This window comes from Panthera pardus, unplaced genomic scaffold, assembly GCF_024362965.1.
Source record: "Panthera pardus isolate Hobbes unplaced genomic scaffold, ASM2436296v1 HiC_scaffold_20, whole genome shotgun sequence".
In the NCBI taxonomy this organism is placed as follows: Eukaryota; Metazoa; Chordata; class Mammalia; order Carnivora; family Felidae; genus Panthera; species Panthera pardus.
This window is the reverse complement of record NW_026526766.1, coordinates 93626816-93642097: the sequence shown is the minus strand read 5'-3', so window position 1 is coordinate 93642097 and position 15282 is coordinate 93626816. Positions and strand designations below refer to the sequence as shown.

The 15282-nt window shown below is 48.8% G+C and overlaps 1 protein-coding gene across 1 annotated transcript in view; it reads right to left on the bottom strand.

The window, feature by feature from the left end:
• The window catches only part of CACNA1B (calcium voltage-gated channel subunit alpha1 B), a 190709-nt gene that overhangs the window by 138916 nt on the left and 36511 nt on the right, over positions 1 to 15282 (bottom strand). The window contains 4 exon segments of the mRNA XM_053908620.1: positions 936 to 1039; positions 11469 to 11659; positions 12873 to 13025; positions 14238 to 14329. Of these exon segments, the coding sequence (XP_053764595.1) occupies positions 936 to 1039; positions 11469 to 11659; positions 12873 to 13025; positions 14238 to 14329 (540 nt within the window).

Sequence of the window (15282 nt, the reverse complement as noted above, 5' to 3'; positions counted from 1 at the left end):
CCTGTCCTATGCAAGTGCTTGAAAAGACATGCTAGTGACATATCCCTCAGGATAGGACCGAGGCCAAGGACACATTCCAGAGCCAGAGCACGCAGGCCTTGGCCCCTAACCACTGCCCTCTCAATGGCTGTTCCTTTCCCGGCCAGTAAGATAGCTGCCTCTTGGGTCCACCAGCCTCTCCCCCGGCCTCCCTCAGGAACCCTGGGCCTGAGCAGGAACCTTCAGGGTGGGCAGGGAGGAGTTGTTCTCCTCGAGTCTTATAGGAGGTATGACACCAAGGTAGGGGCAGAGAGCAGGCCAGGCCTTCCCAACACAGGTTCCTCAGCCTGGTAGAAGGACAGGAGCCTTAAACATCAGCCCCATCTGTGCCCCTAAGCACAAAGCATTTCTGTAGCCATTGGTCCATACCACAGGAGGGTACCGTGTGCCACATCTCACTGCAATGTGGAGTCAGGAAGCACTTTTCTTCAGGAAGGACTCCTAGCCCCACCCTCCCTTGCTCTCTACTGGAGGAGTTCAGCACAGAAAGGTGTCTGGAGAGGAGGAGCAAGCCAGGGGTCAAGGCTACGCTGGAGAGCCTGGTGACCACTCTAGCCAGGATACAGGGCTGCTCCATCACTCTCCACTCCCAGAAACCCCACCACAGACCCAGCTGAGATGCAGCAGCAGCCCCTCCCCCATCATCAGAGCCAGGTGAAGGCCAAGGGTGGGACAGACGTAAGGAGGCCAGGGCCAGATGACGGTCAAGGCAGAGGTCAGGATGGCAGCACAAAGGAAAGGCTGGCCAGAGCTCAGTATGCTGGGAGTGACCACCACAGAGGGTGGCCACGAGGCCTTTCCCATGTCACACAGGCCCATATCTGACCCCACCATCTGTCCCCTTAGCCTGAGAATACGGAGGGGCAGGTGGCACCCAAGCCCATGTGGCCTCTTACCCTGAGAGCACACCCAACACCAGGTTGAGCATGAAGAAGGAGCCGATGATGATGAGAGGGATGAAGTAGAGCCAGTTCCAGGTGTTGCCGGCTGCATCATTTGTCTGGAAGCAAGGGGGAGATGAGGAGAAACAGGTGGACAAGACACATAGCCCTGGCTACAGAAGTGCCCCTGACCCTACCTCGAACACCTGGCATGGCCTAGGCAGGGAGAGTTCAGGTGGTGGGAGGTCCAGACAGGGGGAGTCCAGGAAGGACCCACATCAGACTTGCCTGCCTTTGCCCCACAGAGCTTTCACGGGAACTGCAGCTCTCAAAAGACCAAGGACACTTAGCACTACTGATCACTGCCCAGCAATGCTGAAAAGCCAAGGAGTAGTTCCAGGGACCCAAAGGGTCCCAGGATACCTTGAAGGCTGCATGCCAGCCTCTGCTTGGACAACTCCCCTATTCTTCCCAGGCTGCTGGACATACCAGTCAGCTCCAAAGACATTTCTCCTGAATGGAGCCCACGGGCCCTAGGCTCAAGTCTGATCTTCTGTCTGTAGCAGCTTTTGCAGCAGCTCAGAGGCAGTGAGCCGCATGCCACATTTCCCCGTGATCAAGAGCAAGTCCACAAGTCCCCAGGGAACAGTCCTTACCATGTGCCTGGTTTAAGCCACAAGCCAGCACTCAGGCATAATCTAAAAACTGAATGCAAAGAAGGACATCTCTCCTAGACCTTTTGACTTTTATAGCCTTGGTCTCATAACACAGTACCAAAAGTGTCCAGTTTTCAACTGAAACTCATTTGCCATGCCAAGAACCAGGGAAAGCACAAACTGAATGGAAAAAAAGATCGATAGATTTTCAATAGATGCTGTGATGGTTAATTTTATGTGTCAACCTTGACTGGGCCATGGGGTCCCTAGATATTCAGTCAAACATTATTCCGGGTGTTTCTGTAAATGTGTTTGGGAGGAGATTAACATTTTAATTGATAGAGTAAAGCAGATTGCCTTCCATAATGTGGTGGACCTCATCCAATCAGTTGAAGGTCTGAAGAGAACAAAAAGACCAACCCTCCTCCAAGTAAAAGGGAATTCTCTAGTAGACTGCCTTCAGACTTCATCTGCGCCATTGGCTCTACTGGGTTTCCACCTGCTGGGTTTCAGACTGGAATTGTACCACCATCTCTCCTGGGTCTTCAACCTGCCAGCTCAAACTGCAGATTTGGACTTGCCAGCCTTCATAATCACAAGAGCCAATTCCCAATTAGAAATTAATCAGTCTTTCTCTCTTCACATATATCTGTATACACACATACATACACATCCTACTGGTTCTATATTTCTGGAGAACTCTGACTGATACAGATTGCCAACACTAAGATGACAGAGACAATAAAAGTACCTGACAAATATTTTAAAGCAGCTATTATAAAAATACTTCAGAGAACAATCATGGGCACACTCGAAACACACTCAAAAACAGAAAGTCTCAACAAAAAAATAGTGTCAGCAAACAAGTAGAAGATATAAAGAAGAACCAAATGGAAAACTTAGAACTGAAAACAACAATAATCAAAATTAAAATATAAATGGAAGGCATAACAACAGAATAGAGCAGACAGGGGAAAGAATAAGTGAAGAGTAAAAAAGAGAAACAGAAGTTACCCAGTCTGATAAACAGAAAGAAACCAGACTTCAAAAACAAACAAGAAGGGGCACCTGGGTGGCTCAGTCGGTTGGGCATCCAACTTCAGCTCAGGTCATAATCTCACGGTTCTTGAGTTCAAGCCCCGCATCAGGCTCTGTGCTAATATCTCAGAGCCCGGAGCCTGCTTTGGATTCGGTGTCTCCCTCTCTCCCTGCCCCTCCTCCACTCTCTCTCTCTCTCTCTCTCTCTCTCTCTCTCTCTCTCTCTCTCAAAAATAAATAAACATTAAAAAAAATTAAAAGAAAAAAAAAACAGAACAGAGCCTAAAGAACCTGTGGGACTGTAACAACAGACCTAATGTTCATGTCATCAGGAGAGCAAAATACAGGAGTGTCCGGTACGCTGGTAGTGACCACCATGCATTCACTGAGGCTGAAAAGTGTTCAAAAAAATAACACCTGAAAACTTCTTAAATTTATCAAGAGACATAAACCTACAGATTCAAGAAGCTAAACAAACACCAAATAAGATAAATTCGGGCCACCTGGATGGTTCAGTTGGTTTCAGCTCAGGTCGTGGTCCCAGGGTCATGGGATCGAGCCCTGTGACAGGCTCCATGCTGAGTGTGGAGCCTGCTTAAGATTCTCTCTCCCTCTCCCTCTGCCCCTCCCCTGCTGTGTGTGTGCATGCACACACACACTCTCTCTCTCTCACTCTGTCTCTGTCTCTGAAATAAAAAATAAATATAAAAAATAAAATAAGATAAACCCAAAGAAATCCACAACATGACATATCATAGTCAAATTTAAGAAAACTAAAGACAATCAAAAGAGAAATGACACCTTACTTATAGGTGGAAAACAATTCTAAATAGTCCTTGGGTCAAAGAAGAAGTCTCAAGGGAAATATAAAAATACACTGAACTGAATGAAAATAAAAATACAATGTGTCAAATTTGAAGGGCACAGCTAATGCAGTGCCAAGAGGGAAATTTGTATCACTAAATAAAATACATACATTATGAAAGAGTAATCAAATCAATAACCAAATCAATCAAATCAATAATCTAAACTTCCACCTCAAGCTGCTAGAAAAAAAAAAGAGCAACATAAACCCAAAGGAAACTTAAGCAAATAAATAATAATGATAAGAGCATAAATCAACAAAATTGAAAATAAAAACTATAGAAAAAAGTCAATTTTTTAACTTGGTTCTTTGAAAAAAAAATCAGTTACATTGACATACCTCTAACAATACTGACCAAGAAGAAAGGACAGAAGACACGTTATCAATTTTATGAATGAAACAGGGGATATCACTACAGACCCAGCAAACATCAAAAGGTTAATGAAGGAATACCACAAACAACTCTACATACATTCACTAACAAGGATGAAATGGACCAAGTTCTCAAAAAACTCAAACTACCACAACTCATCCAATATAAAATAGTTAAATTTAATAGAGCTATAATTATTAAGGAAAGTGAAATTGTAATTTTAAAAATTTCCCCCTAAAAAGGATAGATATATTGGTCAATGGAATAAAATTGATGATCTAGAAATAAACCCTTACATTTATCATCAATTGATTTTTTAACAATGGTACCAAGAAATTCAATGGGGGAAAGAACAGTCTTTTCAACAACTGGATATCCACATGCAAAGAATGATGCTGAGTCCCTACCTCACATCACATACAAAAAGTAAAATGTATCATAGACCTAAATATGAGAATAAAAATTAGAAAACTCCTAAAAGAAAATATAGGAATAAATCTTCACGACTTTGAATTTGGTAATGAATTCTCAGCTGTAACACCAAAAGCACAATGATGAAAATAAAAATAGAAAAATTGGACTTCATCAAAATGAAAATTGTTGGTACTTCAAATGACACCATCAAGAAAGTGAAAAGACAATGCGCAAAATGTAAGAAATATTTACAAATCATATATCTGATAAGGGTCTAGCATCCATAATAGATACAGAAAAATTACTGGCCAATAATAAAATGACAAATTAACCAATTTTAAAATGGGAAAATGATCTGAATACACATTTCTCCAAAGAAGACATATAAATGGTGTAATAAGCACATAAAAGATGCTCAATATCATAAGTCATTAGGGAAATGCAAATCAAAGCCAAAATGAAATACCACTTCCTTTCATGGTTATTTGATTAAATTTAAAATTAAATTTTAACAAGAAACAATAGGTGTTGTTGAGGATGTGGAGAAAAAGGAACACTCATGCACTGTTAGTGGGAATGCAAACTGGTGCAGCCACTCTGGAAAACAGTATGTTTTCTCAAAAAGTTAAAAATAGAACTACCCTGGGGCGCCTGGGTGGCTTAGTCGGTTAAGCGTCCAACTTTGGCTCAGGTCACGACTCATGGCTCGTGAGTTCGAGCCCCGCGACTGCCTCTGTGCTGACAGCTCAGAGCCTGGAGCCTGCTTCGGATTCTGTGTCTCCCTCTCTCTCTGCCCCTCCCCCACTCATGCTCTGTCTCTCTCTATCTCTCAAAAATAAATACATGTTAAAATTTTTTTTTTTTTTTTTTTTTTTTTTTTAACTAGAACTACCCTACAATCCAGGAATCACACTACCGGGTATTTACCCAAAGAATACAAGAACACTAATTCAAAGGGATACATTCACTCCTATGTTTACAGCAGCATTATTTACAACATCTAAGATATGAAAACAGCCCAAATGCCCACTGATTGATGAATGGATAAAGAAGATATATAAATATACATTTATATGTAAATGTATTTATGTGCATACACATATACACACACATACATACATACATGTATACATTCAGCCACAAATAAAAGAATGAAATCTTGAGGCGCCTCGGTGGCTCAGTCAGTTAAGCATCTGACTCTTGATTTTGGCTCAGATCATGATCTCACAAGTTTGTGAGTTCAAGCTCCATGTTGGGCTCTGTGCTGACAGCTCAGAGCCTGGAGCCTGCTTCAGATTCTGTCTCCCTCTCTCTCTGTCCCTCCTCAGCTCGTGCTCTGGCTCTCTCTCCTTCTCAAAAATAATAAATAAACATTGAAAACATTTAAAAAAGAAATCTCTAGACCCAGATTGTAGAATTCTACCAATTCTCAAAAAAAGAATTAATACCACATACACAAATCTCTTCTAGAAAATGAGAAAGGAAGAACTACTTTCTAATTCGTTTTATAAAGCTTGTATTGCCTTCATACCAAAACCAGACAAACATAATTCAAACTAGAAGGAAATTACAGACCAAAAGCCCTCATGAATATGGGTGCCAAAACCCTTAATGAAACATTAACAAATTGATTTAAGCAATGTATAAGCCCCACATTGGGTATGACCTTGTTTAAAAAAGGAAGGAAAAGAAAGACCCACACAACTACACCCAAATTTTTTAGCAGAGGTGCAAAAGTAATTCAATGGAGGAAATATAGCCTTTTCAACAAGGGTTGCTAGAGCAGCTGGATATTCACAAGCCTCCAAAAAGTAAGGAAGGTAGGAAAGAAGAGAGGGAAGAAGGAAGGTGTGGAGAAGCAGGGGGAGTGAGAGAAGAATCTCAACCCAAACCTCATACTTTATTTTTTTTTATGTTTATTTTTGAGGGGGGGAGGGGCAGAGAGAGAGAGAGAGAGAGAGGGACAGAGGATCCAAAGAGGGCTCTGCACTGACAGCAGAGAGCCAGATGCGAGGCTTGAACTCATAAACCAGGAGATCATGACCTGAGCCAAAGTTGGATGCTTAACCAACTGAGCCACCCAGGTGCCCCTAGACCTCACACTTTATGCAAAAATTAACTCAAACTGGATCACAGACTTGCATGTAAAATGTAAAACAATAAAACTTTAAGAAAAAAACCATAGAATAAAATCTTCAGGATTTAAGGCTAGGCAAAGAGTTCTTAAATTTGACCCTAAAAGCCTAATCTACAAACGGAAAAACTGATAAACTGGACTTTTTCACAATTAAAAATGCGTGTTCTGTGAAAAACCAGGTGAAGAGTATGAAAAGTCAAGTTAATGACTAGAAAAAAAGTATTTGCAAGCCACATATCTGACAACCAACTAGTTCCTAGAATATATGAAAACTTCACAGTAAAGTAACAATCCAGACAAACTGTGGACAAAAGATATGAAGAGGTATGTCCCTGAAGAAGACAAATGAATGGCAAAAAAGTAGGAAATGATACTTAACACCATCAGCCATTAGGAAGTGCGGATTAAAACCATAATGACATATCAGTACACACTTAACCAGAAGGGCTAAAGTCGAAAACAATGACAACATCAAATACTGGTGAGGAGGCTACGTTATCCATCCACTCCTGATGGGAATGTAACAGAATACAGCCTTCTGGGAAATTTTTAGTTTCTTAAAAAACTAAACTTGCAACTACTATACAAGCCAGAAATTGCACCCCGAGGCATTTATCCCTGAGAAATGAAAACTTATGTTTACACAAAAACCTGTACACAAGTGTGTAGAGCAATTATGTTCACAATAGCCCCAAACTGAAAACAATCCATATGTCCTATAGCAGGTAAATGTTAAATAAACCTAGCCCACCCATATCACAGAAGACTGCCCAGCCATAAAAAGGAACCAATTACTGACACACATTAATCTAGATGAATCCCCAAAGAATCACGTGAGTGAAAATAGCCAATACCAAAAAGTGACATATACTATGGTTTCATTTACATAACCTCCTTGACATTACAGATGTGACAAAGAGACTAGTGGTCAACAGGGATTGAGGGGGGTGAGGGTAAGAAAGAAGTTGGTGTGGCTACAAGGCAACCTGGGTGTCCTTCCGGCATGGAATGTTGTATATCTCGACGACATCAGTGTCAGTATTCGGGTTGTGAGGCACACTAGTTCTGCAGGGTGTAACCATTACAGGAGACACGGGATCTCTCTGTATTATTTCTTACAACTGCACATAAGCCCTCAATTATCTCAAATAGAGTTTACTTTAGGAAAAAACCACCAGCCAACCCCCATCTCTCCCTGCAGCTCCCTCCCACCGTCTCGCTACACCTCACAGGGAGCTCCGGGAAAGAGCCGACTCCACCTGCCGTCCTCGCTCTCATCCTGCCTTCACCTTTAACCTGCACCTTCCGAGCTTCTACCCCCACCACCGAAACCGCTCTTGTCAAATTACCAGCATCTTTCTTGACCTCTGACCTGGTTGATCATTTTCTAGAAACTTTTTTCTTAGCTCTGCTTCCAAGACACAGCACGCTCACGGTGCTGTTTCTACCCTGCCTCAAAGGCTCCACCTTGGTCTCTCGCTGGCTCCTTCTTTCCTACTTGTCTTCGGAATGTTGGAATTCCCCCAACAGCCAAGCTCAGAGAGGGCTCAGTCTTGGGCCTTCTTTGCTTCTCCTTCTACATTCCTTGCTGAGCCAATCACATCCTCTCCCATACTGTTAAACTCCATCCATGATCTCAGACGGACACCCTCAGCCCTGCTGTCTCCTCTGAGCTCCCTGTCATATACCCAACTGTATACTCAGCGTCTCCCTTGCATGAAACCAGTTCTTTGAAACATTATGGAGGCAAATCAGAGTCCCTGGGCTCCACTACTACTCCACTGAAACAAACCGAGCAAATATCTCACTCCCAAGTCTCCCTTCTCAAGAAAGGGCACCACCTTCCCCAGTGGCTGATGTCACATCTTTGGTTCTTCTCTCTCACACTGCACACGCAACAGACGAGCAAGCCCTACCTGTGCTCACTGTAAAACACGGCCTTTGCACCTACACATGTGAACAACCCTTCCTCAGAGCTTCGTGTAACCAGTACAACGAGCATATGCAAAACCACATGTATATAATCATAAGCCAACTTCACTTACCTCCTACTGTCCCTTTGAACATATTCATGCCCCTGGATAAAAACCTGGATAAGTCCTATAACTTTTCTGATAACTCCTGGGTAGTAGAAAGTTCTACAATCACTTTAAGTAGAAAACACAGTCTCAATTCAGTAATTAAGTGTCCAATCCCAGCTGGCAATAAAACTACTTAACATGCTTTACACTGAGAATATCTACTCTTTTAGCTGGCCTGCCACAGCTGGCTGCTTTCACTGGGAAAGGGAGGCGTGGTCCCTCTTTGCCCCTCCACGCCTAACACTGTTCCTTCTTCCTCAGCTTGCTGCCGGCTGGGTTATTGACCCCAACACAATGCAAGCAGGGGAGGAAAAAGGGTGGGGGGTGGGAGGGAAGGCAAGTTTTTCCATGCTTGGCCGTGCCCTGAGATAATCTCATCTTTCTGGGCCTGACGGAAATTTACTGCTGACTCCTCTCTCACAAGGCATTTCTGTGGGTTCTTCCAGGAACCCATTTGACTCCACTTACTTTTCAAAATGCAGGCAAGCCATTTCTCCCTCAGTTGGAGAACTCCCCCACCCCCACCCCCATTTTTTCAGCAGTCTGTTGTGAACACAGGTTCTCTACTGAGAGGTCACTCGCCCTGGTCAGAATTTAAAAGGGCTCTTGGCTGGCTACTGTCCCCTGGCCATAGCTGGTCCGTGAGAAACACTCACACACCCTCCTCTGTTCCCAACATCGAGTGTATTCTCCACCTGTCTCCCTCCGCCCCACCGTGGCAGGCCAGTGGCTCCTGCCCTTGAAATCCCGGCACTGTCACTTGGGGCTCCACACTCCAGGAGCACGTCTGGGTTGGAGCACTGGGTTGGAGGCAAGCGGCAGGCTCTTTCTCTGAAGAATCCCCTTCAAAACACCCGGTCTGATTTGCAGCAATTCACCCTCTTACCCCCCAGTGTGGAGAGTGGACCCAGCCAGGTCTAGGCCACCTCACAGGTCACCACTGTCACTGTGTCCTGGTGCCTTGCCAAACCGCCAAGGCACAATCTCATAGCACCCGCATGTCTGGCTTCCAGACCTCACCAGGCCTGGCTTTCACAAGGTGTCTAACTCATCACTCCCTGCCCCTCATCCACCTTTGTTTTCTTTAAAGCACTTGGCATTATAAGGCCTTTATCGAACGTCGTCTGCTCACCACTGTACATGTAGCATCTCGGGGGTGCCCAGAGCCCAGCGGGTCCAATGGAAGTATATGCCAAATGAACCCTCTGTGGCTCTCGTGACCAGTCCTGCCCTAGGGCCTAGTTCCTGCTCAGCCCCTCCCACACAGGGCACAGACCCACCCATCTGAGTCACCAGGGCCCCTGGCCAAGTCCCAGGGGGCACTGAAAGCTGCAGAGACCTATTCATGCAGCCCTTGCTCAGGTGGGGCTGGCAGGGATGTGGCCAGCTCAGAGCTATTTTTAGGGTCTGTCCTTGGGAAATCATTCCTTGACTGGCTGTAGGAAAAGGACAGTCAAGCTCCTCATAACTGCCTTTGTGCCTGTTCTTCTTTTCCTCAATTAAACAGAGCCTGTCAGGAGACACGACTCCCAGTCCAAGGAGGGATCTGGTTCCAGGGACTTTGGGCCAGCTTTTCCTGAACTTCCACCTTCCCTCTGCACGCTCAGCGAGCATTTCCCAAGCATCTGCTGGATTCCTAGCCCTGAGATCCACCTGGGTTTCCATGCACCCACAGAGTAGAGGGCCCCAGTCTGCCCCTTTCCTCCTGTCCCTCATGCCACCAGACTATCGCACCGTCATTTCTTCCCCGGGCTCCTAGAGGCCGGGGAACACAGGCCTCCAGGGGCTTAGAGCCCAAACCCCACCTCAGCACCCAAGTGGCAGGTTCAGCACGAGGTATCTTGTACCTGCAAGTCCTCCACCCACAGCCCACAAGCAGAGCTCGCTCTAGCTATCCAGAAAACAGCAATCCGCCAGCCATACCTTCCCAGCCAAACCTTCCAAGATTTCTAGCTCATGTGTGCCTTCCTTGTCTACCTCCCAAAGCCCCTGAGGGACTAATTTCATTGTTCTTATGCCCCGGTGGCTCATAGGGCTACAGCATGTAGGAGGTAGCGAGGGAGGTCAGCACATAAGAAAAGAGACAGAATTCTGCTCAAGCTTCTGTGGTCGAGTCCTCCCAGAAGAGCGTCACATGGAGGAGAGGTGGCAGTGAGATGGGCCACCAGGCAAGACCAGCTTCTGTCATGGGTACCAACCCAGACTGCCCTGTGTACATCACTGTGACAGGCAGGCATCCTCGTGGGCAAGAGGATGAAGAGGAAACAGCACCAGATAGACACGGCAGAGAAGACAGAAATGTGCAAGACACACACTCTGAGCCCAGAGCCCCAGCGCCATCAGAGAAGTCTTCCTGAGAGTCTGCTGAGTGCAGCCATAAACGCTGCCCTGCTCCTGTCTTTACCGGGCAGCCTAGGGACAACGAGAGGCCCAGCAGGCTTCCCTCTCCCTCCCTCCATCCAGAAAACCCAGCAGGGATGGCACAACTAGTAGTTCCCGGCGAGCTGCCTACCAGTCTCAGGGCCTTGAGCAACTTCAACAGCCCCTCCATGCCTCAGCCTCCTCACTGTACATGGGGTTCTTGAGACGACTCTATGAGTTAACAGGGACAGGGCACTTCACGCAGGGCCTAGCTTGGAGCAAGCTTGCAGTGAGCCTTAGGGACTGGCGCTGTGACCATGTGACCAGCAGCAGTAGCATCTTCTCTGGCATTTTCTTTGCTGGCTTTCTACCTGGCCCTCGGTTTTACTTTCATAAGAGAAGCTGTCCTGGAGACTCTAGGACCTAGGTCAAGGGTTCGAGTCGACATTGATGACAGTGGGCCCTTGGTGGAGTCATCTGAAGGAAGGGGCCTGTATTTCATCCCAGGGTAGAGGAAGGAACTTGGGGCTGGGCACAGGCTCTCAGGTCAGGAACGTCACCCCAAATGGGATCCTAGGAGCTCCAGGGTCCATCCACAGTCCCAGGGCCAAGATGCAACTCACGTTATAAAGGATGTCAGTCCATCCCTCCATGGTGATGCACTGGAACACTGTCAAGATGGCAAACAGGATATTGTCAAAGTTGGTGATGCCAAAGTTGGGTCCCGGCCAGTACTCCCGGCACTCGGTGTCGCCCTCACACAGCCGGGCCGGGGCCTCCTTGCCACAGGGAAAGTCACCCACCGGCTCTGGATCTGTGGAGAGAAGAATGAAGCACAGACCCTGAACCCAGAAACACCAAGTTCTCCAACCCCTCCTGCGGCCCCTGGGCTTCAAAGGCCTCATCACAGGTGGGCAGGCATCAAGCACCAGTGGAAATCCTCCCTTGACTCCCCCCACCCTCCCTCCCTGCACCAACTCTCTCCCCCTGCCTACAGTCTGGCTCCCCCTGAGCTCAGACCAACCCTCCCAGGAACCACTGGTCAACCTCTCCCTTCCTACTGGAACCTGCCCGTTACTGTTTAAACACGCTCAGGACTCACTCGCCTTAAACTCAAAAACGACAAACCCCTAACATCCAACTCTTCCTGCCGCTACAACGCTGACTGCTTTCTCTCGCAGCCAAACTAACACTGAGGCTCTCCTGACACACAGATGTTGCCTGTCACTCTGGAGTCGGCCACCGCAGGCCCTGCTTGCCGGGCAGATCGGCTCAGAGCCCCCACGACGTGTGGCCACAGGATGGCTGGGGGCTGCAGGGCCCAGGCCTCACTACACTGGCCCTACACAGTGCTTTGATAAGACGTTTTCAAAATCACGAATGATTTAAATTTTAGTCAGAGCTTTCCCTGCGTCGACTGACACGTTCATGTGGCTCATCCGCCTCACTGCAAAACACACCCAGAGCCCAACCCGTTGTGCCGTCTCCACCAGAACAGCCTGGCCGCAGCCGCCATGTCTCTCCAGTCGAGATGTTGCCCTCCTGAGGAAGCCTGTTTCTGCCTTTGCCTCCCTGGAGCAGCCAGAACAATCAGATGACGTCAGTCCTCACTCAGAGCCCTCCACCGTCTTCCTGATTTCTCTCAGAGGAAGACTCGGAGTTCCTGCCACGGCCACGAAGCCCACGTGATTCCCCCTCTATCCCGGCTGCGCCTCGTAAGTGGAGTTCTCCGGCCTGGCGGCCACATTGCAATCCCTCTTAACGTCAGTCCGATCACTGCTCACCTGTCCCCTCAGGAGAGAGGCCTCCCCTGGCGCATTTCTGTGAAGCAGGCTCCCAAGTTATTCTACCTCAAGTGCCACAACCTGTAATCATTGCATTTATGTGTTTACTCATGTTTTTGTGTTTTTCAGGTTGTGGTGTGTGCCCCCCCGCCCCCGTCTGTCTGGCACCTAGAACAGTGCCTGTCTCCTGGATGCGTGAGTCTGCGGTCCCGTCTGAGCCCAAGGGGTGCTGCCAGGCCTCACCTGTGCTGTTGGGGAAACAGGCCTTGTGGAATTTTCCCATGTAGAACTCGAGGCCAATGATGGCAAACATGAGGATGGCAAAGAAGAGAAGCAACCCAATCTGCAGAAGCGGGACCATGGCCTTCATTATGGACTTGAGCACCACCTGCAGACCTGGGCCAGAGCAGCCAGAGCAGGGCACATCAGAGCAGGGTGGGCGGTGCAGGGGGCGGGGGGGGGGGGGCAGACTGGCGAGCACCTGGGCTGCTTCGGACTGGGGGTCCCGGGGCAAGGTGCTGATCTGAGAGCCCTCAGAGTAGGGGACGGAGCAGGGAGCGTGGGGAGTCGGGGGAAACCGCACGTGCTTACACAAGAGTGTTCAGGGTGGGGGACAAGCATAAGTCTCAGAGGGAAGTAGACGGAGAGATCCCAGCGCAGGGGAGGGGCAGGGCGTGTCGTGTCAGAATTGGGGTCTGGTGGAGGGTGGGTGCTGGCGAGATGTGTGGACCTATGGAGGGCTCTGGGTGGAGCAAGAACACAGTCCTAAGAGGGGAGGGGAGGGGAGGGGGTGCTGGGAGGGAAGAGCAGATCTTGACAGGCCCCAACACTTTAGGGAAAGCAAAGCAGGGGACCTGCTTGCAGGAGTGTTTGACCGCTGACCACAAAGCCAGAGGGACTCAGCACACAGAGGAAGCTCAACCCCATGACCCCCTCCCCGCATGGCCCCAGCTCTCAGATACAAGCCTGAGCCTTTACCTGGCAGGGTCTTGGGGCAGAACAGGGGCTCCCCCTGCAGCGGCCTCAGAGGGACATAGCCCTAGGTCCCTGCCCACTTGGGGCCCTGAGGAAACCGAAAACCAGACTTCCACTGGACTGAGGAACAGGAGTCAGGGTCGCCCCTGCCTCTCAAGGTAACCCTGGCCACGCTCCTAACCAGGTGTGGCTCCTTGAGCAGCTGAATCCAAGAGCATGTCTTAACCGGGCCTCAGTTCTCCAAGGCCCTGCCAAGCCTGAGCCAAGTCAGGTGGTCCTTTGACTGTTTTGTCAGGCATCCTGCCTACCACCTTGCTCGGTCTCTTGTCTGTGCTTTAACCCCAGAAAAAGAAGCAAAGAGCTAGAAATGTAGCAGAGCGTGTGAGGAGAAGCAAAGTTTCCATCTGGGGAAGCCAAATCAGGGCAAAACAACAGAGCCACTCTCTGGGCTTTCACAGAGAATGTCAGGCTTCTTCACACCTGGTTCTCACAGGTCAGGAGCCCTGAGCTTCAAGTCACCCGAGCCAAAGGCCCACTGGTTAAGGCTTAACTGTGGCTGTGGCCATGGTGGGCTTGGGGGAGGGTGTTAGTGATCCAGGTAGGCTTGGGGCTGATTGCTTTTGCCAGACTCACTCGGAATCCCAGACACCAGCTTCAGGGGCCTGAGCACACGCACAGCCCGCAGGGTCCGCAGGTCGAAGTCAGTGCCCGCTGTGGCCAGGATCCTGGCAGGAACAGAGAAGGAGGGAAGTAAGGGTTTCCACATTCACGTGAGAGAACACAGGCCCCACCACCCATGTCCTTTCTCCCGACAACAGTGACCCCCACCGTCTGAGCACGAGGCTGCCACAGGTTGTGGCGCTGCTGTGGCAGGACGAGGCAGGCACTGAATCCTGACGTCCTCGCGGTAATGTCAGTAATGACTGCTTCTGGCGTGACCGTCCCTCCAGCTGAACGGAATCACCCTGAGAGGACACGTGGTCTCTGGCACCTGGCCCGGCCTTGCGTTTGCCCTCCAACTAAATCCAAGCCGAAACCCGGTCCGCAAACCAACCCCTACTGCACCCCAAGCAGCCTCACGAGACGGGGTGATGAGCGGAAACGAGGAAAACGGAGGCTGCGGCTCCCGAACAGGTGCCACACACAGCCTTCCTCACCTTCTCTCAGGAGAGTACCGATCGGGGTGGGGTGGGGCAGGCGGAAGAGCGGGTACATGGGACTCAGGGAAGCCATCATAATCAATCCCATTAGCCGAAAGCTATATTCCAAGGCGTCCCATCTCAAAACACAGAGAAGATCAGACAGCCACCTCTCAGCACAGCCACTTCTCTGCTCCCTTCACACCAAAGCTCATGCAGAGGGTCAGCCCTTGGTGTCCCCACCACCTCACCCTCCTGTCCCCCCGTGGGATGTCACCCACACTATTCCCCTGAAACGCCATTCAAGCCTTTGTCTTGCTGACTCCAAGAGTCAAGTCTCCCTCTCTAAGTGGTTGCTTCTCTGCCCTTGGGTCAACTCCCTCATTTTCCTCCAAGTCCCCGGCAGCCCCTCAGGGTCTTGACCGCCACCCTGGCCTTCTCCACCAGACTCCGGAAGAGGAAGCCCCAGGGCTCAGGCCCGACAGGTCTACCCCGTAACTCTGAGCACCACACACATTAAGTGCACACACATCATTAAG